We start from the raw sequence: 27,639 nt of genomic DNA, 5'->3' as shown, positions 1-27,639 counted from the left end.
TGGACCAAGCTGTCAGCGGGGGTAGGTGTGAAGTCCTCAGAATTTGGACGTCGTGAGAAGAAGGTCGGCTCCTGGAGGCGCGAGTTTGGGCCGCCTCCCGCTCGCGGAGCGCCGACGTTCGCTTCCCCCCCCGGCTCCCCTCCTCCAAGGCCGTTATCCACCCGAGACGCAGGGCCGGGCAGCGATTTTCATCCCCTTTGAAAACAGGAACTGCGGGTCGGTGCAGAGAGCTCGGAGCGGAAACAAGGGGACGGGGGGGGGGGGGGGGGGGATGTTGTCTTGCAGTGCCGTTCGGCGGAAACCAGGATGGAGGAACTCAACTCCAGAAGAATGGGACGGAATTTCATCTGACCTGATGCATGAAAACAGTTCAAGGTGACTAAGGGAGCGATTATGAAATGGAGGGAATTGTGACAATAACAAAATAATTTATTTAACTGATGCTTTTATCATAAGTGACATACAGTTGATTAGACTAAGCAGGGGCCAATCCCCCGTGGAGCAATGTGGGGTTCAGGGCCTTGCTCAAGGGGCCAACAGCTTATTGTGGCTACACCGAGGCTTGTACCACCAACCTTTAGAGTCCCGTTCATGTACCTTAGCCAGGCTGCCCCAGGTAGGCTTTGTGAACCTCAAAATGGGGTGGGGGGCTATCAATGCCTGATCGATTGGAGCCGATTGTAGGGGTTTGCTATGGAGGACAGTGCAGTTGGGGTGAGTCAGCGATTCCGCTTCATGGCGGCTGCCTCCGCACCGGGGTTGATGGAGGGTTATTTTCCCATCACAGCGGTGAACTGGAGTTGAGCGCGTGGGAGGGCGAGCTGGTGGGAGAGGATCGAGCCAGAAGTATCTTTGTGTGAAGCCCCATTACTGCGACTTTTATGGTTCATTAGAGGCGAACGCAAACCTCCAAATGTTACCCTGCTCTATCAGGTAGAGTCCATTATACTGGGAAGGTGGTATAAAGTGTAAAAACCTTTGGATCCAGACAAGGTCTTAATATTAGTGATTTGCTTAGATGTCCATGCTGAGTAACATAGTCCAAGGGTAACACATTCATAACGTGGATCACTTCAACTTTGCTGATTCTATGTGTGTAAATTCAGCCCATTTAACTGGGTATCATTGAAGAAATGCAGATTTGTTTCCCCCGGCTACAAGCAAAGCAGTAGGATCTGAACCCTGCATGGAATCTGCTTTGATTTGATTTGTACATCATCACTGTCAATCTCCATGTGTGCGAATTACACCATCCATCAGTGACCTGGGTTTAACCATTATTAGAGATATTTTAGAAAATTGAGAACATCTAGCTTATTTGTGAAGTGCTGTATCCATGCTTCCCAATTACGGTCTGGGGTGAATCAGTTCTGCTGACCAGAACAAATAGGTAAAATCAAAATTTTGTATAGCCCATGAGTGTGAAGTTTATATTGAACTGGACTTCCATAACAAACACATGACAGGTAGAGTATTATGCAGCATTCAATGCTTCAAGTTTATTTAAAACCACATTAGGCATATTTTCTAGACTCTTAAAAAGTACAAATATAAAATTAATATGAGAATACATTTGTTCAATTCCTTTATGAAAAAATAATTAAAAAGCTATTATAAGCTTTTTTGCAATATTATATTGGAATTTCGTCCTTGAAAGGTTTTTTTTTTTTTTTCTTCTTAAAGCTGGAAAATAATACATAATTCTTACATTTGAGAAGGCACAGCCGGTACTAACGGTAAAGCACAGTGCATACAATACAATTATAATACAATACAAACACTAAAAACAACCAGATTCACAGCCTCTGATGGAGTTATAAAAAAAAAAAAAATTTATGAAAAGAAATAACTGACGCCTAGTTCAGTGATGGTTCTCTCTGGCCATAATATTGTACATCACATTCAGTGAAACCATAAAAAGAAAAACCTTGAAAATGAAAAAAACATGTCCGGTATCCCAGTCATAAAACTATTGTTGGACTGGGTTTTATAGAAATCAGTGTGTTGTGATGTGAAACCATGTGCAATGTGGATGCTATTCTCTAGTTTTCAAGTTGAAATTGTATAAAATATGAATCTAAGCGACAGTGAAGCACACAAGCCTTTGGTGTACAACACTGCCAACAAAGATGGCCGCCTCTGTACCAACAGTGCAGGAAACAGGATGAATCCCTTTCTGCTGGCCCAGTATTTGGACACCAGGCCTGTGTGTGGTGTCCCGCTGGGTGAGGAGGACCTCCTGGAAGGAGAACAGCACCGAGAACTCGGGGAGTGTTTAACACTCGACTTGAATTTGTGTTTTCTTGGGGGGTGGGGAGCATTGAGATGAGTAACATTGCTGAAGAGTCTCCAAAAAAAAAGAAAAAAAGACCTCAAATATTGTATGTACAATCTATGTATACGAGTCCAGGTGTGCAGCACTGGAAGCTGAACGTGGGTTTCTGATGTGAAGGAAACAAAATGGCTGACGCTGTCCCTGTTGATGGTATTGGTGGCAGTGGTGGGGAAGGGGGGTGGATAACATTTGGGGCCGTCGTCTGGAAGGCGATGGTTGGGCCGCCTTGCTGGGTTTTGGGACACCAGAATCAGGACTTCTGCACACTGGAGGACAGCAGTAGGGGTGAGGAGGACCCGTCCAGGTTCGGGATGGGGACAGGAATGTGTCCGTTGAGTAAGGTGGGGAACTGCGGACACACAACGACAGGACACCAAGGTGAGATCCACAGACAGCAGTGACGTGAAGTTCGCTGGCTGAAAAGTGCCTTTCTTATGTGAGAAACCTGATCCGTATGGCATGACCTGCCACTGCAGGCCAACCGGGGGTTATCAGCCCAGCTCAACAGTTTTTCCCTGCTCAGGAAGTTGTATTTTTCCCTCTCCAAACCAGAACGGAAACATCTGCAGTTTATTTTCAAAGCGGACACTCTCATGGACCCGCTTACCAAGTGCAGACACAAATGTTTAGGTTTGTCTAAATATGAATTTTTTAAAAAGCCATTTCAATTAACAAAGGTAATGAAGGTTCAGCACTTGATTTAAACCGCACAAAAAGTCAATGTGACATGCTCCAGCAATTTATCTGCAGCTTTAAGATTTCACATTTACTAAAGGAACAGCTGTTCCTTCGCAAGAATAATGAAGGACGTCTTCCTTCCACCCTGTACTTAAGGGGTGGACACAGCTCTTTCAGGGTCCTGTTTGCTGTGCAAATTGTGGGGACAGAAAGGCTAAAAGCCAAGAGGCGGAACTTTTGTAAATTCAGAGGAAATGGGGATGTATTTGATAGAGTGTTGTATACCAAGGAAGATCTGAAATCTGAAAATCTAAAAAGGCAGCCATTTTGCCTCCCAATATTTCCTCTTATTGTGCTAGCAGTCCCCATTCTGGAGGGAGTTGAGGGCAATTACTCAAACATCTTGCATGTTTCTGACCAGTTTAGTCAGCTGAGCTCTGTCGTCTGTTGTTCGGCGATGACTTATTTCAGGGGTCTGATTCATATGAAATCGGATCTCGGCTTTGTCTGACCCGCTGGACCGTCTGTTGCAACAGGAAGTCACATGACTGAACGGAACCCAGTGACTAACTCGACTTTCGCAAAAGGGGAAGCTCGCAGTCTGCAGTTTTACCTGTTTTTAACCGTAGCAGGGTAGCTCACTGCACCGTGTCACGCAAAACACGTGCCAAGCTTCTTAAATTCACTACTCGACTGCTGACTCGATCCGCTCCCCTTACGACAGAGCAGATGTTGTAATGGTCTCGTGCCGAGTCTGTAATGGACGTTACGAGCTGAGGGAAAGCCGTCACTGCTCTTGCTGTTCTGGCTCGGTTGCTATGGTTACAGTTTCCTGCACTGTTCCTCTTGCTCATTTTTTCATTTTTTTCAATATTGGCATCAATGTGAGAGGTAGATTAAAAGGAGAATTCTCTGTTTCAGTGCCAAAAGAACCTTTCCAGTACACTCGTTAAAGAGTACAGGGTGAGGAACGTAAATAAGAAACAGGATACACCCCCCTCCCCCCCCCTACTGGACCCCGCCCATGCTTTTCAGACGACCTCCCCTGGGCTTCAACAGGAAGTATCCACAGGATTTCCCTCTCATCTGACATGAGCGCAGAAACCTGACACCGTTACTGAGAGAGCGCAGCACCCACAGAAACAACAGGGCCCTTCCTGGAGCCAGCCGCTGTATGTGCACTGTTCCCGTCACCGACACACACACACACACACACACACCCCCAGTCTGTACTGGACTCTACCATTTACTGACACACACACAGTCTGTACTGGACTCTACCATTTACTGACACGCACACAGTCTGTACTGGACTCTACCATTTACTGACACGCACACAGTCTGTACTGGACTCTACCATTTACTGACACACACACAGTCTGTACTGGACTCTACCATTTACTGACACACACAGTCTACTGTACACTACCATTTACTGACACACACACACCCAGTCTGCACTGGACTCTACCACTTACTGACACACACACACACACAGTCCACTGTACACTACCATTTACTGACACACACACACCCAGTCTACTGGACTCTACCATTTACTGACACACACAGTCTACTGTACACTACCATTTACTGACACACACACACACACACACACACCCAGTCTGTACTGGACTCTACCATTTACTGACACACACACACACACACACACACACACAGTCTGTACTGGACTCTACCACTTACTGACACACACACAGTCTACTGTACACTACCATTTACTGACACACACACACACAGTCTACTGTACACTACCATTTACTGACACACACACAGTCTACTGTACACTACCATTTACTGACACACACACACACACAGTCTACTGTACACTACCATTTACTGAGACACACAGCTTGTACTCTACCATTTACAGGCACACTCAAGTCTCATATGCCACTGTCTGTGTAGTCAAATCACCTGTGGCTTCAGACCTTGACTGTACAAAACACAGCCTGCAAACTCTCAATTGCCAAGTGTGCTGCCCCATTAACCAAATGGACTGTGCAAGGCCATCTTCAGAAGGGTTCACTCAACCAGCACGGTGGTGTTGATTTTGCAGGCCATTAATTACCAGTGGCTTGTTGCAAAAAGCATCTTAAGTTGAGATTTTCCTTAAAAGTTAACTTAAAGGTACAAAAGGTAAGATTTTTGTGTTCAAACATTGTTACAAGACCATTGTAAATCCCTTCCTATCATTGAAAAAGGCTCACTGACATGTTGACTCACCCTCTGCCTGTGTTTATAGTCCTTAAATTTGGGTTTAAAAATATGCAGTTGACGGGCCTGCACTGTATCAAAACATTGTATATCTGTACAATAATTCAAGCTCATTGGTTGAAAATTGGTTCTAATTGCGTTTCAATGTCAGTGCATTTACAGGGGGAGGGATAAACAGTGTTGTGGGTTGAAGGTGTTTGTTGCTGCAATTCCTCTCTTGACCGTTAGAAGTCCGAAATTACCTATTGTACCTTTAAGATTTCCTCCTTACCTTGAATTCAGGGCTTGAGCAATTAAGGATAAAAACTTAAATGAAGATACCTTCAACTCGACCTAAACCACATTTCAAAGATGGCTGAGTTCATGTTCATTGGCGAGGAGGATGAATGTGTCCCGAAAAAAGTAGAAAAATCATTTGGACACATTAACTGACGAACAATTAATCATGGATTATCGTTTTGACAGATGGTGAATTTATAATTCTAAACTAGCACTGGACCACCAAACCAAACCGAGCTTTGCTCTCCCGGCAGTGATCCAACTTATGATTGCCTTGAGGTTTTTTGCCTCTGGATCATTTCAGTCTGCAATAAGTGATGTGTTTCGAGTCCACATGTCAACCGTGTGCCGGGTGGTTCACCGCGTTTCAAAAGCTTCTCCTACTCTGTCCAACTGAATCCTTGCTTTCTTTGTTCTTTATCGGCCATTGCATATTTTAAATGCATTAGATTTTTTTATATTTATAGTTTCTAAGCAACTGTAAGACTCGGGGCTATACAGAGGCAGGCTTTTAGGCTGCTTATTATCACCATGGCAATATTCAGATCGCAAATGTGGGAAACAGCTTAGTATTTTCTTTAATCTAATGAATAGATTTTATATGTTGTGTGCCTTAACCCTTAAGGAAATACTAAAGTCAGGAAATAAATGAGACCTTAAATCCTAATTTTTAAAAACATTACGGGTGAATACCAGCTGCTTATATGTAATGATTAGGTAAGTATTTTGATTTCAGAGGTATTGTTTCACCTCTGAAATCAAAATAGTTACCTAACAATTACAGAAGTAGCTGGTATTTACCCAGTAAATACTAGGTGATTAACGCCTTGTGAAATAAAACAATGCCAAAAGCCCTCCAGATTATGTCCTTGCTCTTGGAGATCTCATGCCAAGTGTAAGACCTGCTGAGGATGTACGCTTTGGGACAAGTATCGGTCAACATTCCCAAATCCCTCCCGCCCCCTCCGCTCCGTACCTGGAATAGGGAGCTGTGTCCCTGCAGCCGGGCGGGACTCAGGGGGGCGACGGGGCTCAAACTGCTCCAGAAGTGGATTCCGGACAGCAGGGGGCTGGGGGCCAGGAGCAGCCCTGAGGGAGTCTGGAGGAAGGGGCAATGCAAGATCAGTTTCACCAAACCTCCTACACTGAAGGTACAGAACAACATAACATAACCACAGTCAATTGCACACATGTACTGAGGAGATGATGATGCGGAGGGAATTAAGTTATCTCCTAAACATGATGAGATAACAACATAACACTATGGCAAGCACAGGCCATTCAGCCCAGCAGTGCTCGCCTTTTCCTACCACTAAAGTGTACGTACTGCTTAATTTGCCTAAAAGCGAAATATTAGCAAGCACTGTATCAAGCCTGGTCTTGAAAACCCACAGTTTTCAAGATGCCCATCCAGATCACCCCATACACTGTACCTGTTCCACAAAGCAGGATTACGGAGTTAGCCGGATAACTTCACCCTTGGTAATCAATGATAGACTGTGTGTGCTTATTCTGTGGAAAGGTTTTGGCAGCATTACTGCTGTCTACAGTGGTGAACTATAACCGTAGATTGGAATTTGATAGGAGCTGTAGATTTGACTCGGAAATCGAGGTCTGTCTGAGGACAGTAAGGTTACCTGCTGGTCACTAGCTCTGCAGACACAAGTCATCTGTTCTGTTACGACACAGCTGTGTGTGTAACCTTTCAGTGGATCTTGCCACATAACACACGGTAAGATGAGAACTGAGCCATGGGTGAATGGGTTTTTTGTGTCCAAAACTGTTTCCTGCCTGTGTCAATGTTCAAGAGTGAGGTTTCTCCCCCTGATTCGGTACATTCAGTACTGTGGTTTCTCTCAAGGGTGTGTCTCAGAATCTGTGCATCGGTGTGGATAGTACTGGATTCCACACACACACACACACACACACACACAGACACACTTTCTCTCTCTCTCTTTTCTAAGCTTTAACGGGGACAGCACAAGGTTTCAACCCCAGAAGAATTCTAGGAGGGTCATGGCAGGGTGATTTGGGTAACCATCCAGTGATTTGGGAACCTTAGAAACCCACTGTCAGGTTGGGAGAGGAACATATGACATGAATTACTCACTCTCTTTCTTTCTCTTTCTTGCCTTTTCTCTTTCACTTCCCTCTTTCTACCTTGTTCTCTCTCTCTCTCTCACTCTCGCTCTCGCTCTCCCACCCCTGGCCCCCCCGGTTCGCATGTCACACAAATGAAGTGGGCTTTTGTTAGTGTGGGACCAAGTCCCCCCCATTCTGAATTCACAGGATTAAGAGCATATGGCATTGCTTATGGACTCTTCGCCTTACACCCCAGTCTTAAGGAAGATTTCAGGGCCTTACATTTCGCTTTTGAACTCAAGATGTGCACTCTTCCACATGATTCATGCTCGACCCTGTTAGCAAAAGGTTCTGCTGATCTCATAATCTGGACTAAATCACATTAAAGTGTGCCTTTACCTTGTAATATATATTGCCACATACGATCTGCATCATTTTCTCACATAAATACTGCACTTGTTAAAGGAACAAGTCACTTTCAGGTTGTTTAAAAATATTACAAGGGCAATTCATGTGATGACTGGGGTTTTCCTTGTTTTTGTCTGCTTGTCTCTGGTGGATGAGGGAGAGGGAGTTTCTGAGCTATAGGCCTTAGTCTGCACTTTCAGGGAGCACCTTTACCAAGTGTTTCACTGGTTTTAAGGAAATATTTAACATTTTTAAAGTATTGTGAATTCTTCAATGATCCAGAATGTGGAAGTTGTATTTCAGTTTTCAAAATGGTGGCAAGCATGTCAGATTCAACAAATACAATTTAACATTTGGTCTGACTTAAATTCTTGTGGGAGTGTCTGTCTGTGCATGTGTGTACTTAAATTAGGACGCACCTTCAAATAAAGTAAATGTGCTATTAAACTACATCTAAGAATGGAAAAATATGACTTCCCAATTCAATATTTTTTTGCAGTCCTTTCTGTGATAGCAGACTTATGCCGGTCCCTGGTAATAAAGCTGCGCTTGTGGGAGCATGAAATCATTGGGCTGGAGAATTTCCAGCGCTTGGAAGTGAGTTTCACACAGGGAGGCAAAACACCAAGTAAAAATCACTAAAAACCATTAAGAATTCCTGAGACTTTCAACTCCACAAATAAAGGGGCCACAAAACAAATGGGAAACGGGAAGAAATGTCATCAGTTTACAAAAATAAGGTTGTGGCCCACCAAAAACCCCCTGTTCCCCGTCCCCTCAGTTGGAATGGTGCTTAAATCTGCAGCTATTCTTAGTTCCTTCCTGCAATCATGTTAATGTTAAACACATTTACTACCTGCCTCAGCCACAGTGACATCATCTCCATTTCCCACCAATCGGTGTCGCTCAGAACCTTAGGGGAGTAAGTACACAGCTCTAGCCACCGCAAAGGCAGGCAGTTATCTGATCGAGTGTTGAGAGTGGTTTCCACAAAGAAAACTTGGTGAACGTGGTGAACTGACTGTACATCTCCTTCAGAAATGAGGGGTACAGGGGGAATCACATTTCTTCATAATATTTTTGGCAGAGATGTGTTTGTGGAACTTTGCAGAAATCCTCCGGCCTTCAGTACAAAGGTTTAGGGTAGACCTGTTAAGTAAAGGCCTAAAGTTCTGAGGAATTTTTCCTATTTTGGAGAATTGTGTGACCGATGTTCCAGCACCCCCCTATGTGATTGTGGAGAATTATCCAGATTGGTTGATATGAAATTGGGAACCTAAGACTGAAGTATTGGACTGTTGGCCAGTTTTCATTCATATCTGGTACGCCATGGTGCAGTTAGTCCAATGTTTACAATTGTCAAAAACAAAAAATTCTCACGTGTATTATATGACAGTTGAGAGCAAATACTTGACATAAGAAACGGGTCACACAGCAAACATCCATGTGAGATAGCAGTAGTAGACTTGCCTGTGCAGTGAAATGGACAGGTAAAACAGCTCTACAGTGAGAGCAGCAGGTGGGAGATAGGTGTGGAGCTCACCTGTGCATTGAGACTGACAGGTGGGTGACAGGTGTGGAGCTCACCTGTGCATTGGGAATAGCCCCTTTTCCTGTTGTAGCAACTAAAAGCTAGCAGGAACTATCAACACTGTGGTCTAAAATGGTTACTGGAGCACATTTCTGTTTACTTTCCCACCGTACCGAACCGTGAAGATTATGCAAAGTAGAAGGAAATCATGGGGGGAAAACTATATGGTTACACTCTCCAAACAAGTCTGTTTAAAAAGTCTCCCTTTGTACCTTTGACACAATGTGTTGAAAGTAAGCAGTTAATTGAGAGTGTACATTTCTACGCGCATGGTCTTTTCCTAGCACTGTTTAGCACATTGTCCATAGCTTGGACGGTATCATTGGTCCACATTTTTGTCTGTCATTTTTCATTTTTATTTCGCTTGACCTCTAGCTCCGGCTAAATGTTTTTCTGCTGGTGGTATTTAAAAATGACGTTTACAGTCTGCTTGGCGATTCTCACAACTATTGTGTTTGACCAATCAGCGATGTTCAGTACTGCAAGCTCCACCCCAGTAGTTTACAGACCTTAGAAAAGTACGACCTCAAGAGAAGGGACTAAATAGGGTGGGCAGGGACCAAATTACCCTGGTTCCTCTGACAGAAAAGGGGCTTTAGCTCCTGAGATCTGGAAAATGTTCCTGCAGTGGAAGGGGGGTTAATAGGAGAAGGAGAGGGCAGTGTGAGGCTGACCTGTGCAGTGAAGAAGGCGGGGGTGAGGGACCCCGAGGGCAGTGCTGGGCTGTTGAGTGCGATGGAGCCGATGTCGCTGGCCGACAGCAGCAGGGACGGGGCGGAGATCTCCAGGCCCTTCGGCTTCTTGGTTTTGGCGGGATTCCCGCTGCCGCCGCCGGAGCCCCTCTTCTCCGGCGGGTGAGAGACGCGGTCCCTGTGCCCCGCCGACAGGTTGAGCGGCTGGGCGCACTGGTCCGAGTCGTCCGCGTCCTCCGGGCTCCGCCCGCGGCCGGGGTCGAAGGTCGGGCTGCAGGAGGAGGAGGGGGAGCAGGACGAGGACGGGCGCCGCGACGGCGACGGTCTGGAGGTAAAGAAGACGTCGCCCGCGGACGAGGCGGGTGGGGAGGAGGGCAGGGACACCACCGGCAGCGTCCCGCTCTTCTCCGACCGGTTGGCCACGAAGCGGATGACGGTGCGCGCCTCGTCCTCTCTCTCCGTGCGCTCCTTCTCCACCTTGATGGCGCGCAGCAGGTGCTGCTGGTTGCGCAGGGAGCTGACGGTGAAGGACGAGTACAGGCCCGAGTGGATGTAGTCATTGCGGCAGGCTGCGTTACGCAGGGCCGACAGCGGCAGTTTGGACGCGTCCTCATCCTCGCCCTCCGGGCCCAGGGACTCGGCCTCCTGGAGCAGGGCCCCGGCCCCGTCCCGCCCCATCTCCACCGCCTGGGGGTCCATCTTCAGGATGTCTGGGAACGACACGAACTTGTACACGAACTTCTGACCAATCACCTTCTTGATGATGTTCTGGAAATGAGAAAACGGGGAGGGAAAACACACACAACTGGATTAGCTTCATCGTATTCAAATGAATCTTGAGCACTAACAGTCGAGATTTACGTAAAAATATGTTTTAAACGATTATTTTTCATGTAATTAAAGATGAGGATGCACAACACTGTCAGTAAAGAAGTATTGATTCGTATTAGGTATCCACAGTATATGGATTTTGTGGCTGGTATTTGACTGGATATGTCGGTCAAGGCCTATGCCAACAGACCCCCAGTCGCAGAGCACAAATGGTCACAAAATGGAGGAACTAGGCCCTGACCTTATCCATATGTCACAGTGTTCTCAGTAACAAGATTAACCCATTCAAGCATTTATGGGCTGTTCTGGACCAAAAACAACATTTTCCACTTCCAACAATTAAAGTGTTGCTTGAGTTTTCATAAACAGGTGATGCCCTTTTACCCACAAATGAAGACCCAACACCCTATGAAATGACGTCACTCTGACAGTTACCTTTTTTTATTCACTGCCCACATCTACAGCTATCCTTCTATAACCGTGAGACACGTGCTCATGACAAGTTCTGCCACTACAATAATCTTTGACTTTCATGTGAGAAAAGCAGAAGTCAAACCGCAGCTGGGCCTGTTTGTCTACTAAAAAGAGGAACAGCGGAGTTTGTAGTGAAAAAATGAGCTTACTTCAGCTCAGAAAAGCGAAGGGTGAGGATGAGGGGGAGGATGCCGACGTCAATGGCAATCAGATTACAAAAATAGGCCTGCACCTTCCACATGATGGAAGTGTGATTTTTTAAAATGTATTTCTCCTTTATTTAACCAGGTGAGCCCGGTTGAGATGCTTATCTCTTTTACATGTGAATATGTGAATGAATATGTGAATGTGCATATATTCAACTGCATTAGGACATGCCACCTGTACAATGTTTTGTAATTGCTGTTACAGTGCACTAATTACTTTTTTTAATGGTTAGTTTATGTTGGGAGAGTGAAGACCGTTATTATTCATATAGGTAAAAATGTATATACAGTAAGAACTTAGAAATAGTGATACTGAACTTTATATGTTCTAATAAAAAAATGGTAAAACCAGGGTAAACTACAGTAGGGGCCATGGCAAAATCCTAAAGCCCCACATGGTCACAATAAATAACAGGTCATTCTGAAGTCATCCATTCAATATGCAGTAAAATGGTACCTTTACATTTTAATTAGCCAACCTGTGCCAGACAGCTTCAAGCCAAGCGGGCCAAGCACACAAGGGAAAATTCAGTCCATTGAAAAATTCCAGAGCTGCCAACCCATGGTCCGGCCCATAATTACAGAACATATCAATTTAAAGCAATACGTGTCAGTGCATTGATTTCCATTGCGGCTAATGCAAGTAATCATACAGTTCAAGTCAGTGCAATGTCAGTGTAAAGTTTGTGCTTATGTAGCGGGTGTAGCTCGGCTAGTTCACCTGTGGAGCACAGTGAGGTGCAGTAAAGCCATGGCTTTGTAGCAGGTTACCATGAATGGTAAATGGTAAAAGGGTGGCATTTATATAGTGCCTTTATCCAAAGCGCTGTACAATTGCTTCTCATTCACCCATTCATACACACAAACTCACTATGACTCACACACCAATGGCGATTGGCTGCCATGCAAGGCACTAACCAGCTCGTCAGGAGCATTTGGGGGTTAGGTGTCTTGCTCAGGGACACTTCTACACACCCAGGGCGGGATCGATCTGGCAACCCTCCGCCTGCCAAACAACTGCTCTTACCGCCTGAGCCAATGTCGCCCCATGACCCTTATTTATCTGTGAAATCATTCGGCACCTTGGACTCGGGCGAATCTCGAGCCTGGCTGGCTTACCTTGTCATAGTAGTAGCGCAGGGCTCTGCTGAGCTTGTCGTAGTTCATGTTGGTCTTATTCTTGCGTAGGCCCCACAGCTTGGCCACCTCCTCGGATTTGAGCAGCTTGAACTCCCCATCGTTGGAGGTCCAGCAGATCAGGTGTTTGTGGTTCTGGTCCAGGAGGAGTTGCAGCAGGAACTGCCACAGTGTGATGGCACTCTCCATACCTGCATCAACACAAGCCAACACGGCATATCATATATCAGTCAATACACGGAGAAGGTGCCCAGGTTATGTAGAATAAGCTCTTTGGGATGTTCACGAACTGGCATGACACAGAGGTAGAGTATCCCTAGACCAGAGATTATGAGCTCATGGTCCGTAAGGGCCGAGAACTGCGGGTTTTCCACCCTCCCTTTACCTGGGAGTCAGTTGTGAAGACAGCCTGTACAATCAGGGGCACTAATTCTTCAGTACATGGAAAAAAATACATTTGGATTTGGATTTGAGGGCCAGATTTGATTACCCATGCTCTAGACAGTAGTCAAAATTATGAGCCTAGATAGACTTAAAGGGTCTGTTTCCACCATAAAACATTTTTAACGTCCTTATAACCACACTCGCCATGGATATCAATGCCAAGTCTCCACAATCATAAACGTGAGCTGGTAATTGGCCTCAATTCATCAATGAGTACATTAGAGAAAGCCCACACCATGAATAAAAAGAGAGTGCCACAGGTAATCAACATTATCACTGACCTAAGATGGCCTACAGAACAATGCAGCAGGAATCAAAGACAGATACCCTTCACTGCACTGCAATGACATCATCTTCATTATCATTATTAGACTGAAAGTGATTACGTCAGCCTGTGCCATTTCCAGGATAATTTCATATCCCACAAGGCCACCCTAACTCCAGAACGACTATCTAATACACTAATTAAAATCAATAGCAGCAAAATAAGGTAGCCTCTGATTCAATCAGGTCAGGATGGGCACTGACGAGACAGCTGGATGAGAGGTGATATCTTGGTCTACACCATCTTTATGCTGCTACTTGTGGACCCCATTAGTCTATTTAATTACAGTTAGACTGGATATACTAGGAGAAAGAGGTCAGCAGACATTAATTTCCCAGTGAGAAATGTACAGCAGCACAGGTGTGTCTGAGGCCAAGAGCGACTGCAGTGTGAGGCAGGGCCAGGGTACGTCAGGTATCAAGACACACCCAGAAACATCTTTCAAATTTATTTTTGTTTCTTTTGGAAAATGAAAAGCAACAGCTGGACAGTAGATGCATCTCTACCTCTGGGAGAGTCTCTGAATTGGTCCTGCACCCATTATGTAGAAATTACTGTTGTGTTTCTGTCACACATTAGCAGAACAGCCAAGAAACCAGTCCATCCTGGAGCCTGATCGTGTGGTCAACCCAGTAAAGGACAGTTTGGCAGTTTTCAATGCAGTATAGCCACCCAGCAGAGGAAGGTGACGTGAGATATAGTCCTGTATCAGGACTGATCAACAACTCCCTAAAGATATACTGTAATGTGAGTGGCCCACAGACAGAGCGGAATGTGGCACGAAGCCATGATGTAGTAACATACACATGAATCTCACTTCATCGGTCTTAATGTGAAGGATTAGCCACAATGGCACTTAGTACTCTTTTAAAGTCCTTTGTTTAACCAGTAAGAGGAATCAGCTATTAAAAGCCACCAAGCCCCCCCCAAAAAATTAAGCTACTGATTAATTTTACATTATTGGCATTTGGCAGATGCTCTTATCCAAACGACGTACAGTCGATTAGACTAAGCAGGAGACAATCTTCCCCTGGAGCAATGCAGGGTTAAGGGCCTTGCTCAAGGGCTCAATGGCTGCACAGATCTTATTGTCCTGTGTGGCTACACTGGGACTAGAACCACCAACCTTGCGTGTCCCAGTCATTTGCCTTAACCACTACGCTACAGGCCTTCATCTACTTTGATCATGTACATTCTATTTCAAAGGTGTTTATTCAGTCATTACTGATTATTATAGTGAATTTTGGTTCCAGTGGTAACTAATGCTGTGAATGAAAATGTGCTTCTTTCACAGGAGTCTGTCTTTTAAATGTTCTCCTGTTGATGCTTGTGTACATATGTACATCCACCGTCACCTACTACACCCACTTCTGACTTATCTGCCCTCATTTTCCCAAAAATGTTACATGACTGGTCCTCCTGTACATGATAATGTTGTGCGATAAAAATGTGTAATGATTTTTATGCGCTTCACTGGAGTGTGTTGCACATCTAACACGACAGTCAATGCCCACATTGTGCATTAGAAACACAGTACGAGCTGGAGAAATTGAGCAGCAAACAGAGCCGTCTGTTTACAGAGCATTTCCTGTGGCCTGGGAGAATGTTTGACCAGCAGATGAAGGCCAGACCGTAGCGCCCTGATGAATAATGAATAATGACCTCCGTTCTGCAGCTTCTGCGGTCGGAGAGGACCAGCACAGCCTCCAGAGCCCTGAGTCAACCTACCGTAACCAACCAAAACAGTCAAGTACGCACTCCCGCTCACGTTTTGGCCCGCAGCCCACGGAGAAGATAAGAGAGCAGCGAAAGCACCCTTCATGAACGAGGGCATTCCTGAGGCTGTTGATCTTCGAAAAAGAATAAAATGTCATGCCAAGTGTTTTTTTCTATCGAAAACCATGCTCCAGACAACTTGGGAGCCTTCAGTTTTGACATTTGTAAGGGTGAGTTGTTTTCCGATTTAGATTAGGTGGGTGTAGTACCTGATAGTTAAGAACTTAAAAGTTACGCCCCTGCAAATTCCATGTTGCGTTGTCACACCTCTTGCAACCACTGCCCTCTCTTTCTACAACTCTCTGTTTGGCTTCCTGTGCAGTGTGTTTAGTTCTCTTTCTCTGGGTCCCAAGTGGTTTGTTAAATACACATAAATAGGCCACCATTAACACAATAAAAATTTACCAGAGAAAAAAACTAAAGTAAGCTATATATCACTAGCCTTGGCTTTGAGATGGTTAATGAGCAAGGTGGATACTCTCAGTGTATCATCCAGAATATAGCCTTGGACCTTTGTATATATCGCAATAAATCATTTAAAAAGTTTATTAATTCATGTGAAGAGATCAAAAACTGATTTATTTAGAATAAATTTTTATGAGGTTATTAGTTTCGTGTTGGACTGTGAAATGATTGGACTGTTTCATGCAGAATATCGCTCCAGGGTTTTTAGGAGACATTAGGGGCTTTGTTCGGCTTCTATTCAAGAGTATCAAATTACAGCCATCAAAAAGGCTCCTGACTCTTGACGTTGGCGGGTGGGACGTTTGGACCCTGAGGTGCGCTGGCTGGCTCCGGGCATGGGATTGTGCCCCAGAGAGGAACTGCTGGACCCGGGGCGGGACGGCGTTTCCGCAGGAACCGGTCCCTTCCTGAGGCCTGTGCTCCGGGGCCTGTTCTGAAGAGGACGGGACGGGGGTAGGTGCTTTCACGGGTTAGCAGTCAAGGTTGGGCTCGCCGCCAAACCCCGTCCGAGGGGTGTAGCGTGGTGAAAAAAAAGACGGGGAGGACGAACGGCTCCAGCCAGAAATATTCTGCGGTCCGCCAGGCCCCCGGCTTTACAGGAAACGGGCCGGGCCAAAGGCGGGAGGGTGCAGTAGCCGCAGCCGATCGGAGACCGCGATCTTCCAGGAGCCGTCCAACATCATTGTCATATATTTACCCACCAGACCTAAACATCCAAGCTCCGTATTTATTTATTGACTCTGGGATTGTGTATTTAAACAGCTTCATGTTTATTAAAGCAATTCAGGTTAAGTACTCTGCTCAAAGGCACAGCACTGCTCCATCGTAGTCAGGTGGACACAATGGAGTATTTACACACTACTCTCAGCCCCGCGCGGGCATCGCCAGTGCCGTGACAATTCTGTCCTCTTCACAGAGCACTTGTTACGTGGTGCTGCAGAGGAGATATGTATGTGAAATTAGATGAGGACATAAGAACCGCTCCTTCAGTAAGGAGGGTCAATGTTCAAGCATGGTCAGTTGAGGCTTTCCAGACCAAGAGAAATTAACCCAAATAAACTGTACAGTGCAGTTTGTAAATATTTGGACAGTGACACAATTTTTGTGCTCCAGAGGTTAAAATGACTTCATTTGTGGGTGTTTACACCCATATGAGGTAGACCATGTAGGAATTGCAGTCCTTTCTACTGTATACATAGTCCCACCCTTTTGGGGGACCAAAAGTAATTGGACAATTGGCTGAACAGCTGTTTCTTGGCCAGCTGTGTGTCGTTGTATTATTAGTTCATGCACAAGAAATGCCAGTAAAGCAGGCCATCATGGAGTGGAAGAATCAGAATAAGCCAATTAGAGACATAACCAAAACATTGGGTGTTATTAATTTGGGTTATCTTGCCCCTTTTCAACTGTCGATCAGATCAAGAACACTCTCCAGGATGTATGCATAGATGTTTCAAAGGCTAAAATAAAGAGAGGACTACACCTGGATAACCTCGGAATGCAAGATGCGAACCACAGTGTACAGAAACATCTTATATCTACTACATCCAAATGCCTCACAGCTCATTGGGCGATACTACACCTTGCAGCAGGACAATGACCCCAAACACACCAAGTATTAAAAGCTCTGTCTGTAGGCTACTTCCTGCATGGATCACTGCATGTGGATGTACATACCCTTAAATTAAAGCTGACAGTCTGCACTCTAACCTCATATTCATCGTTTCATTTCAAACACAGGCTGTTGGGAGTACAGAGCTAAAACAACACAAAATGCATAAGTCAAAAACACAAAGTACACCGTATGTACGGTTTGGTGATTTCAATATTATACGGAGCATATGCTCTTTCTGTAAATTGTTATAAAAGAGGCCTTCCTAATGTCTTCTCCTCTCAGGAGAAGGCCATGTTGAATTACGGGGGAAATATAATGTCGCAGAGTGATATGTGAGCTTGAAGAGGAACAGCAGGCACACTGACTGGTAATTTTGCTTTGTGAGCGCCGCACGTTAATGGGCGAGAATAGAGGCAGGAGCTCATTGGCTGGAGGATATCCCCTACTCCAGGATCTGCTCATTCTGTCATGTTCCTGCATGCAGCCTCATGTCCCCAGTATTTTGCAGAACATTATGTCTAGATGCAGTCCAATTTATCAGTCTGACAGACTCACAAATCTAAATGTCAAAATTTGAACTGAAATAGCATACAGCATACCTTTAACTTAAAGGGATAGTTAACTTTGGTTTTTATATTAGTTCGGCTTTGGTGTATTTTTCATGGGCCAATAATTTTTTTATGTACAATCAAGGATAATTTAGATACTTATGGAAGGTTATGATAACCAGCTACAATGGCCGGTACAAGGGCATTCGTGGGTTTGTGGGATAAAGCAAGAAAATGCACTTCCAAGTATCTCCAAAGCAGTTTGGACAGTGATGTTATGTTTCCAGAGGCTGTTCATAAGAACAGATGGATTTTAGAGCATTTATTCACAATTATTCACATAAGAAAATACACCCGTTTATATTGAGCCAGTACTTCTTTCCTATGCATGCTCCATAGGAAGTAGAGCCGACCAAATATAAGATCAAACATAATGTTTGGAAGAATAATACAATTCCGGGAGACATATCACTGTATATGCTGCTTTGGAGTTGCTTGACGTATATTTTCTTTAGGCCACAAACCCTGAATACCCCAATCCTAGCCATTGTAGAACTGGCAGGACATCAGAAACGTATAGCTTATATAAAATATATAAAATATTGTTCATTGCAAGAACTGTCTGGGTCAAACAAAAACATGCTAAACTTGAATCCCTTTGTGTAGGTTTGTGCTGTAAAGTGTGTTGAGTACAGGAGACACTCCCTGAACAAAAGTGTTCAAATACTTGTCCTAGACACATATATTAATTTATCATATTTAACTAAAGAATTGAGGCATATTGCTGTCACAAAAACTTCAGTAAACTTTTAAGTTGTCCCAAAAATTGGCTTATTCTAAGGAAATTAATAATTGATTATTATTCTGTATTATTGATTATCATTTCTGTAGTGTTCTTTGATGGGGTTTGGACCATGTTGCCTGTATCATGGAAGGCAAAAGAATAACGGTATTCATCCATGTTGCACCTACTGTAAATCTACAACAGTTCCAAAAAAAGGACAATCTAGAGCAGTGGTAACCAACCCTGTTCCTGGAGATCTACCCTCCCATAGGTTTTCATTTCAACCCCAATTTAGCACAACTAACTCAGCTCAATATCTTAGCATTGAATGAGGTGTGCTTTGCTTGTGTCAAAGGTGAAAACCTAGAGGACAGTAGAGCTCCAGGAACAGGGTAAGTTGCCACAGATCTAGAGGTTTAGGATATTATATACAGTACTGTGCAAAAGTCTTAGGCACCTATTTAACATACTATACATTTTACATCACATTTTAGTAATTTTGAAATTAATATTTTTTGTGACCACCCTTTAGCGTTAAAACTGCATCACTTCTTTGAGATATAGAACTGCAGGACAGTGTTGGCTAAGACAATCAGCAGGGAGGTTGTTCCAAGCATGTTGGAGAACTTGCCACAGTTCTTCCGCAGACTTTTTCTGCAGACTTGGTTGGCTCCTTGCTTCTGATCTCAGACAGCCTTGATCAAGTTTTTATGTAAAATGCAGTAAATTGCTTACAGTAATACGTTACTTTTTAAAATTAAATACAAAAATGTCTCTGTAAAATCTTTTGGAAATCTTAAATGCACTCTTTTATACTAACACACACAAAAAAATAAACATATATACAATAAAGTCTAGGGTGCCTAAGACTTCTGCACAGTACCGTACCTGTGTGTATACAGAGGGCCATCACTAGGGGAGTGAAAGATTGTGACGATTTTAGGGGCCAACAGTGACAAACTGTTGAGTGGTCACAGCAAGAGAGGGCCCACAAAACCTCCAGTAGGATGGGGGGCCCAGAACAATGTTCTTTCAGGGGTCCCAGGATTCTTAGCTATGCCCGTGTTCACGTACACAAAAGCACATCAGAGGTCTGTGTCTGAACTAGAGCTGGGTACACGAGTAGATACTGGACCTTAGTCAAGCATGTTTTCATGATGACAAAGAGGATGTGGTTAGAAGGGTTGAGCCCTGCTGCCAAGGAGGCCAAGGCCCACTGAGAGGATCGTATTCACAGGGAGCTCACTCAGTGTCTGCTCTTCTCCCCCACTCTCTCACTGTCCCCCCATAAAACACAGTACACGCTCCTGTTATTTACTGGTTCCTGCAGCACCTCACCACTCAATCAGCTGACCACAGGGTGCCTGGCACATCCCATCATGCACCACCAGTTGATGGTACTTCAGGGAGCAAGATCCAGAGCCAAAGCAGAAGGGCTTTTTTTTTTTTTTTTGTTCCACAAGAAGCAAACTAAACTGTTTCCTGCCAAAGCATCCGCTAAATTTCGCATCTGTGTTGAGAAACTATAAAACTGTCTAAATCAGGACTTCCTCCAATTCTACTTCGAAGGGCGTCTTCCTGGGAAAAGGCGATCCCCAACTGAAAGGTAGGAATTCCTGCTACGGGGAACGATCGGAAATGCAGAGACCGCACAGACTCTCTCAAATGGACGATTTCCTCTCGGCTTTTGTGTTGCCATTAAAACTGCAACCGAACATCTTCCCTTCCAAGGTTTTCCCAAAACCCACAAGGGAATTATTTTCATTTTTTAAAGAAGAAACCGATTATGCTCATGCACATTTAAACCATTCTCAATTATTATTTTTGGCACAATATTACAACAAAAACAAATAGGTTTGTGCATGTCTGAATCCAATAGCCTACTGATGTACAAATGTTACACAGTTAAACATTATTACTACCTAAAAGAGTGTTTGTCACTGAAGAGCTTCAAGGCAGTTTTAGGGGAACATACAGGCCGAGGCACATCTGAACTTGATGGCCAAACCACGGCCTGCCAAGCTTGTTGAACCACAATTAAAAGCTAATGCTGAATACTATCACTATGATTCATCTGCTTACAAGACATCCTTATATAATAACCTTCCTAATAATAACTTAACAAAAATGATCAGGAGTCATTTGCCAAAGACCTGCCGACAGAGTCTAGCATTTAACAAAAAGACTACACTGCAGGTGGTAAGCTTGCAATGATAGACATTATATCAAACGTGTACACTAATTCTGGTACTACTCTTGCTTACAGAGACAGCTTTGTGTATATTTAGACCTGGTTTCCTCTGCAGAAACTTGATCCCTCAGAATAAAAATGATTCATTGTCAGATGAGCTCCAGGTCTGCAGACATAGAGAGGCAGAAACAGAGCGAGAGACAGAAAGCCCTGCCCTGGAGGCAGCCATTAGTGACCTATGTGCCCATAAGCGTTCTTCAGAATGTATACATGCAACATACCCAGGCCAAACAGTCTCTAAACAGTTACAGAATAAACAGTCCTCCGTGCAAACAGGGGCAGTGCCACCAGGAAACAGGAGCACTGTCAACAGCTAAACCACCTAAATGGTAAATAGTAGTTTCATCTACTGGTCAGTGAAATTATGCAGCGCTTACGACCTGGACCAAAATGCAATGGTCTGCTAATGATACAAGTGAGAAATGTCATTGCGATCGTATACTGTACTTGAAGAACATTACAAGCAAAAGGCCCAAACTAATAACACAACTGTAACAGACTATTGCAGGAGAACTAACAAGGGTGGCAGTGCAGCACATTACCATGGATACTGGGTGCTAAGCACCATAACAGTGAGACTAGAACAGGTGAACATGCCAAGTCATCTTTGCTAACCTAATCCCCATTAACAACTTTATAAATCCTCCACAACAGTTACTGGAACAAAATCACCACTTCATTTGCTTTTAACTCTTCTCCGGGAATCTTAAACAAATGTTTGAAGCGCTATTTGTTACTGTTGATAAGACATGGCAATGTCCTGCTCTGGAAAATTTTTCCATTTCGAAACCCATCTTTGGTCACCTCATCATGGCTTCCAGTGGCCAAGTGCACCTGGACAGGTGCCCGGATGCATTACGTGGAAGCTGCTGACTTGTGATGTAAACGTATTGTTCTTTGTTTATTCTATTTAACATTCATCTTAAGCACACAAGGAAGCAGATATTAAGTGCAAAACGGACTTGCCAAATTCCACAGAGGCAGGTTATAACGCTAAACCAAGCCTGCTATAAATATTTTTTTCGAACACAGCCAAGCAGCAGTGGTAATATGTCAAAAATAAATAAATAAATGCACATGGCTATGTAAAGATACAGCCTTTATATGACTGTGTGTTACAAAGTACAGTTCAGTGTAGAGTAGTTAATGAACTCAAACATGGGTGACAGCCATCAAACTGGCATGCTGCAGGACTCCGCAAAGTCCTGTTTGTCACGTAAGTTGTTTTTCTTTGTATTTAGGTGGTTTTACAGTCTTCAATTTCTTATTTTGCATGTTTCAGAATCAAGACTTCCTTTCACCTAAACCTTAAAACAATATCGGGCAAGCCCTGCGCCCATGTACAAGGCGCCTATTTTGTGAGACTGTCTGTAAATAAAGATCTCGAGCCGTTTCCTTGACATATTCTAAGGTTTAAAGTATCGCTGCGCTGCGCACAAAAACGTTCAGTGTTGGGGGAACGGAAACTCCTAATGAGATTAGTTGGTGTGTGCAGACATTACTTAGCCATGACTAAATCTGCTCTTTTCCTGTTCGCAAGCAGTGGAAAATCCAGCGAGCTTTAGCGAACTACCTTCGCCTCACGACAGCATCCTTTAAAAATGAAAAACTCTGAAACGCCTTAAAACATATCTCGGCTCAACTTTTACCTTTCGTTTGACTAACAATAGTAAAATATCACGGGCAAAGGGATAGAAATTCAAAACTTCAAACGCACACAAAACCTTCGAAAGTCTGGATAACTCAAGAGTTTCTTTGTTTGCCCCAGTGACTCATTTTCAAGATGTTGTCTACTGCCAGCTTCAAACCGGAAGCGCATGGCAATTAGTCTTGCTGTTTCCAGACAAACCAGAAACTCTACTTGTGCTTTTAAAGGGATATACGCATTTTCTCTCCGATCACGAGGATTACCGTTTCTTTTAAAGCAAATATTTGTTGTTATGTCCGATTGTAATTATACAAAACAACGCAGACTTCATTTTCGTTGACGTTAGTGTCCCAGTATTCCATTTTGACGTTCACAACATGCACATATGTATCAGATTGGAGTGGCAACAGATGAAACACGAAAAAGTTACAGTTACAGTGTCCGTATCGCACATTTATTTCAACTGAAACAAATTATTATAAACATCTTTCTCGGACATATTTCAATCACAGCCGTTGCTGATAATCTTATGGAACGTGTACAAGTCGATAATAAAACAGTCTATACAGTATGATCACTGCGATCCCACAGTTCCAAGACGTTTTAAGTTCACATCTCCATTTTAAAACATTTTTTTACGATATACAATTCAATCTGCGACACGTTTCTTTTTTAAAAAAAAGTTACAACTGCTAGAGAAAAAACATGCTTTCACGTACCCAGGCGTCTAGTGTGTGATTTTCTTCCGTTTAATTTTAATAATAATTTATTAAAATCCTCTGATTTTCCATGCTTACTGTCGTCTAAACTGCTCTGTTGAACTGTAATGGGATCCTGATTTTTTTCTTCTTCTTCTTCTTCTGAGCAGGAAGTTGGAGCAGGCAGACAGAGCCGGCTCACTTCCTCTCGTGCATTATTCCCTAGGCGGTTTGCCGTCTGTGTAAACAGGCTTTTCCTCCCCTCTTCTCCCTCTGCCCGCCGATGTCCAACATTGCGCTATTATAACACACATAGTAATACCGTAAGTAACTACACCGAGAACGGCCCCAGGCTGACGTCACCATCTTCCTGTTGAGCACAGCTGGGAGGAGCTCGTGTTCCTTCCTCCTCACTTGCAGCGGAGCGCGTGGCGACTGGAGACGGAGAGCGTATATTTTTTTAAAATATATTTTTCATTTTGCTCTGGGAAGCTGAAATAAGTTTAACAGATGCTGAAGGAAAATTAAGATCTATACACGCGTCACACGTTAATGCTCGGAAAACACTGAAGGAACCAAAAGTAAAAGTAAAACAGCATCTCACAAATTTGTATTCGTCAATTTTATAGAGCACTGCTAAAATATCGAGGCATTAAGTTGGTTTAATTGCAGACAGGTCGGAAAGTTATACAGTTTATCTAAGTTTTATATTTCAAATTTAACTAACTTGATGGTAGTGACAAAGTGGAATTAGTTGTTAGCAATTTTTTAGGCCTAAAAAATTGAAAAATCAACACAGCATTGTACACACTTAATGGCTGTTTTCCACAGCCAGAAGAGGGAATTACCAATTACCAAAAAGCCATAATGGCCTGAGGCATTATTAATGAGGAGATGCCAATGTATTAACCTATTCCCACACTCTGGAAAAGGAGGCTGGGAACACTCATAGAAAATGGTGGCAAATACAGCAAACAACTCATGGATTAATTATTTGTAATAATCAAGAGCTTTTCAATAGACTGCTCTGATCCTCCATCTTCCTCTTCCCCATCTCAGCTTTAGGGTGGAGATGCACATCTCACAACAATGCTCACAGAGAGAGGGGGGAGGGGGTGCTCCTGGGAGTGGATCCACTTTCCGTTTTCCTGGAGGGATATCCTCCTGCTGGCAGGAAACAGGAGCCCGCAAACATCTGGGCTCACATGACCAGGCTGTACCCGTGTGAGGACACAGAGAAAAACACACTCGCTCAAACACACACAGGCAAACACACACACGCTGCCGTGCTCACACACATATGGACGTACACCTACATGCACACAAACACATGTGCACACCACACACGTACATACACACACACTCAAATCTGTGCACGTTTGCCCAAAAACACATGCACACACATGCACACACACATTCAGATGAACATAGTAAGCATGCATGCATGTACACAGGTTAATAAAAATGATAATATCAGGGAAAGCATGTTTTCCGTAGCAAGTAGATACATTCAAATTGTTTAAATGCAACTGTATTACATTGTGAATAGTATACAAATTAGGTAGTTCAAATGCTACTATTACTATTGTAATTTCAACAGTGGAAATAAAAATTAAACAATTTCTTTACACTCTGTAATTTATAGTTTATCACATGTTGTGACATTACGCCTTCTAGTGGCCTGAAGCATTAAATTGAAGTAATTGAAGAAACTTGAATTGCCTCCTTTTCTGCTTACCTGATCGTCTCAGACTTGGTAGTTTAAGGCCATTATAGTCAAATTATCAGCCTTTTGTCCTTGCAGTAAATTAAATGCCAGGCTGCATCAGAAAACTATCTTATATTCCCATATAATATTCCTGTACAATATTGTCAATACGTACTATAATTCATATGCTACTAACAATGAAATGCTCTGTCTACACAGACTAGAGGCGAATATTGCGTGTTTGATGATGAGGTACAACATGCAGTTCTGTTTTTATTTAGCTGCTGTAATCAATTTCACACAACTAAATATATTTTTAATAACAGACTAATTTACATTTTGACTCCAACTATATATGCCTTTTTGTATTTGAACATTTATGGGTAATCCCTGCATGTTATTCTGTTTATTAGAGACGTAAATATTTTCTCTTTCACTTTTGAAGAGTGAAAGGTGATAGTGCTGCCTCTACCCATTTTTTCCCACTTAACATGACAGCTTAAATACTGAATTTGCACCCTCTTTCCTCTTGATTGGCTAAGCGCTTAAGGAATTCTTGCCAAAAGCTGATCAAGAATCCGGAGTGCATGCCACATAAGGATACAGTTTCAGGCTCTGGCCATTCCGCACCAACTGTCGCTTTTTTTGGCTCCATCTGGGATAGTTTTTTCTTTAATGCTGTGCTCTTTTTCCACAAAATATTAGTTGTTTTTCCAAATGGCTACTTCTCTTGTGGAACAAACACTACAAGGGGACGCAATCGATGAATGGAGACCTAGCGAGAAGGATAAAAGGCCACTCAACATAAACACACGCTTTCTGATCTGCGCGACAGGGCGCAATACTTTCCACATCTATTGTTTTTGCGACCTCCCAGGGCAACAGTGGTCACGGTGATTTATGATGTGCCGCGTCCTGAAGTCTTCCGCCCCCCGGCCAGGCCAGTGTGTGGGAATCTACAGGCCATGGTTGTGTCTCCAGGTCCTGGGTGTGCACCGGGCAGTGTCGCAGGAAGTGTGACCCCCCTAGCAGCCTTAGCCTCTCCTTCCCTTGTCACCTCGCCAAACGCGCAGTGGCCAGCGAACATGTACCGATGGGCGGGCGTGGTGGTGGAGTCACTGCCAAAACAACCTGAACCAGGTCCCCATGGGGGAGGGGGTTGAGGTCGGGGGCATACAGGTGTTGGGAAACCCGTGTGCACTATGCCCCTTGGCCTACGTGGGCGGGAGGGAAAAGCCTGGCGCAGTAATAAAGACCGGCCACTAGGTGTCACTAAATTCGCAGAAAAAAATATTACACGGTTGTAAGGAGTGTACATGCACTCAACCACCGTGTTTCCTGTACCTCATGACATTTCAACAGATTCGGTTGACTCTCTTAAGGTTGACATCAAGCCATTACTGTTTTTAACTGTTAGATATATAATGTAGTCCTACCTTAGAGCTGCACTGGTAAGGCCTTCAGTTCTCTGTTGGTTTTAATTATAATTACATTAATTATACACCATAGAACAGAGTGAACATACTGTATATCCTACATATAATGCAGGGTAATTGTGAATTTCTTTTGACATGCTTTGGGGGAAAGAAAGGACCATATTCTATCATCCCAAAGAGAAGGAAACGTGGCTAAATTTCTGCCTGCTCAGCTCATTGAGATCCTAGCCCTATTTGGAGATAGGACATGGGACTCTGTCAGCCACAGGGGTCACGTTATGTCAATCCTGTCAAGTTACTATGGTGATAGCAGGTCAATGGGGATTCTGCCATGTAGAAACGCCAACATTTTTATTCACTTGTGATTACAGGTATCTCATATCCATTGCCCCAGGTGATCATCCTTCTGTCACATCCAAAGAGGATACACAAGATCTGCAGCCTGTCATGGTACAGTTATTCTATTTAGTAGAATTATCTGTATTTCTCCTGTTAAGATTGGTCCAGGATGTGTGTGGCAGTACAGATGTTTGCTGTAGAAAAACAGACTATCCAGATATGCGGTATCCAGACTGGGTTATCATTTCGGGTTTGTGTTGCTCATAATGCTCAGAAGACTGACCTCTTGATAAGTACTCTGTCCAGTAGCTTACATTTATATTATATTTACTGTGCCATTTCAAGACATATGAAATTGACATTCTTGTTTTACATATTTGCTACATAATATACATATACATTTCAGTAGGCATATACAAAATTGTAACATGAATACAACGCCAGAAATAGAAAACACTGCACACAGGTGGGAGGCTTCCAGCTGTAACACTACAAAGAGGTCTCAGAGGTATAAAGTCCAACCTGTTTTTCCAACTTTTTTGGGGGATATTTCCAACAATATATTTTGTACGTCATTGTCCATTTTTAAGATAGCCACAAGAGGGCAGTGTCTTTAGTCTCCAGATTAAGGCCTCTTAATAGTACAATATTTCA

At 43.6% G+C, this 27,639-nt stretch overlaps 1 protein-coding gene across 1 annotated transcript; it reads right to left on the bottom strand.

The window, feature by feature from the left end:
- Positions 1-1,472: 1,472 nt before the first annotated feature.
- On the bottom strand, positions 1,473-23,838 carry elk3 (ETS transcription factor ELK3). The gene is made up of 5 exons (XM_061252484.1): positions 23,524-23,838; positions 12,931-13,139; positions 10,283-11,068; positions 6,504-6,626; positions 1,473-2,684 (listed from the first exon to the last, which is right to left on the bottom strand). Exons 2-5 carry the CDS (start codon positions 13,135-13,137, stop codon positions 2,586-2,588), a joined length of 1,215 nt encoding a protein of 404 aa, XP_061108468.1. The 5' UTR covers positions 13,138-13,139; positions 23,524-23,838; the 3' UTR covers positions 1,473-2,585.
- Positions 23,839-27,639: the final 3,801 nt, after the last annotated feature.

This window comes from Conger conger, chromosome 8 (genome assembly GCF_963514075.1).
Source record: "Conger conger chromosome 8, fConCon1.1, whole genome shotgun sequence".
Lineage (NCBI taxonomy): Eukaryota > Metazoa > Chordata > Actinopteri > Anguilliformes > Congridae > Conger > Conger conger.
The sequence above is the reverse complement of the archived record's forward strand: the minus strand, read 5'-3'. Positions and strand labels throughout refer to the sequence as shown.

Bases quoted from the DNA above. Each gene is read 5' to 3' on its own strand.
- elk3 (XM_061252484.1), bottom strand. From the start codon at position 13,137: ATGGAGAGTGCCATCACACTGTGGCAGTTCCTGCTGCAACTCCTCCTG. The intron at 11,069-12,930 runs GTAAGCCAGCCA...TCTCATTTCCAG, and splicing joins TGCGCTACTACTATGACAAG to AACATCATCAAGAAGGTGAT. The intron at 2,685-6,503 runs GTACGGAGCGGA...GTGTGTCCGCAG, and splicing joins GACACAGCTCCCTATTCCAG to TTCCCCACCTTACTCAACGG.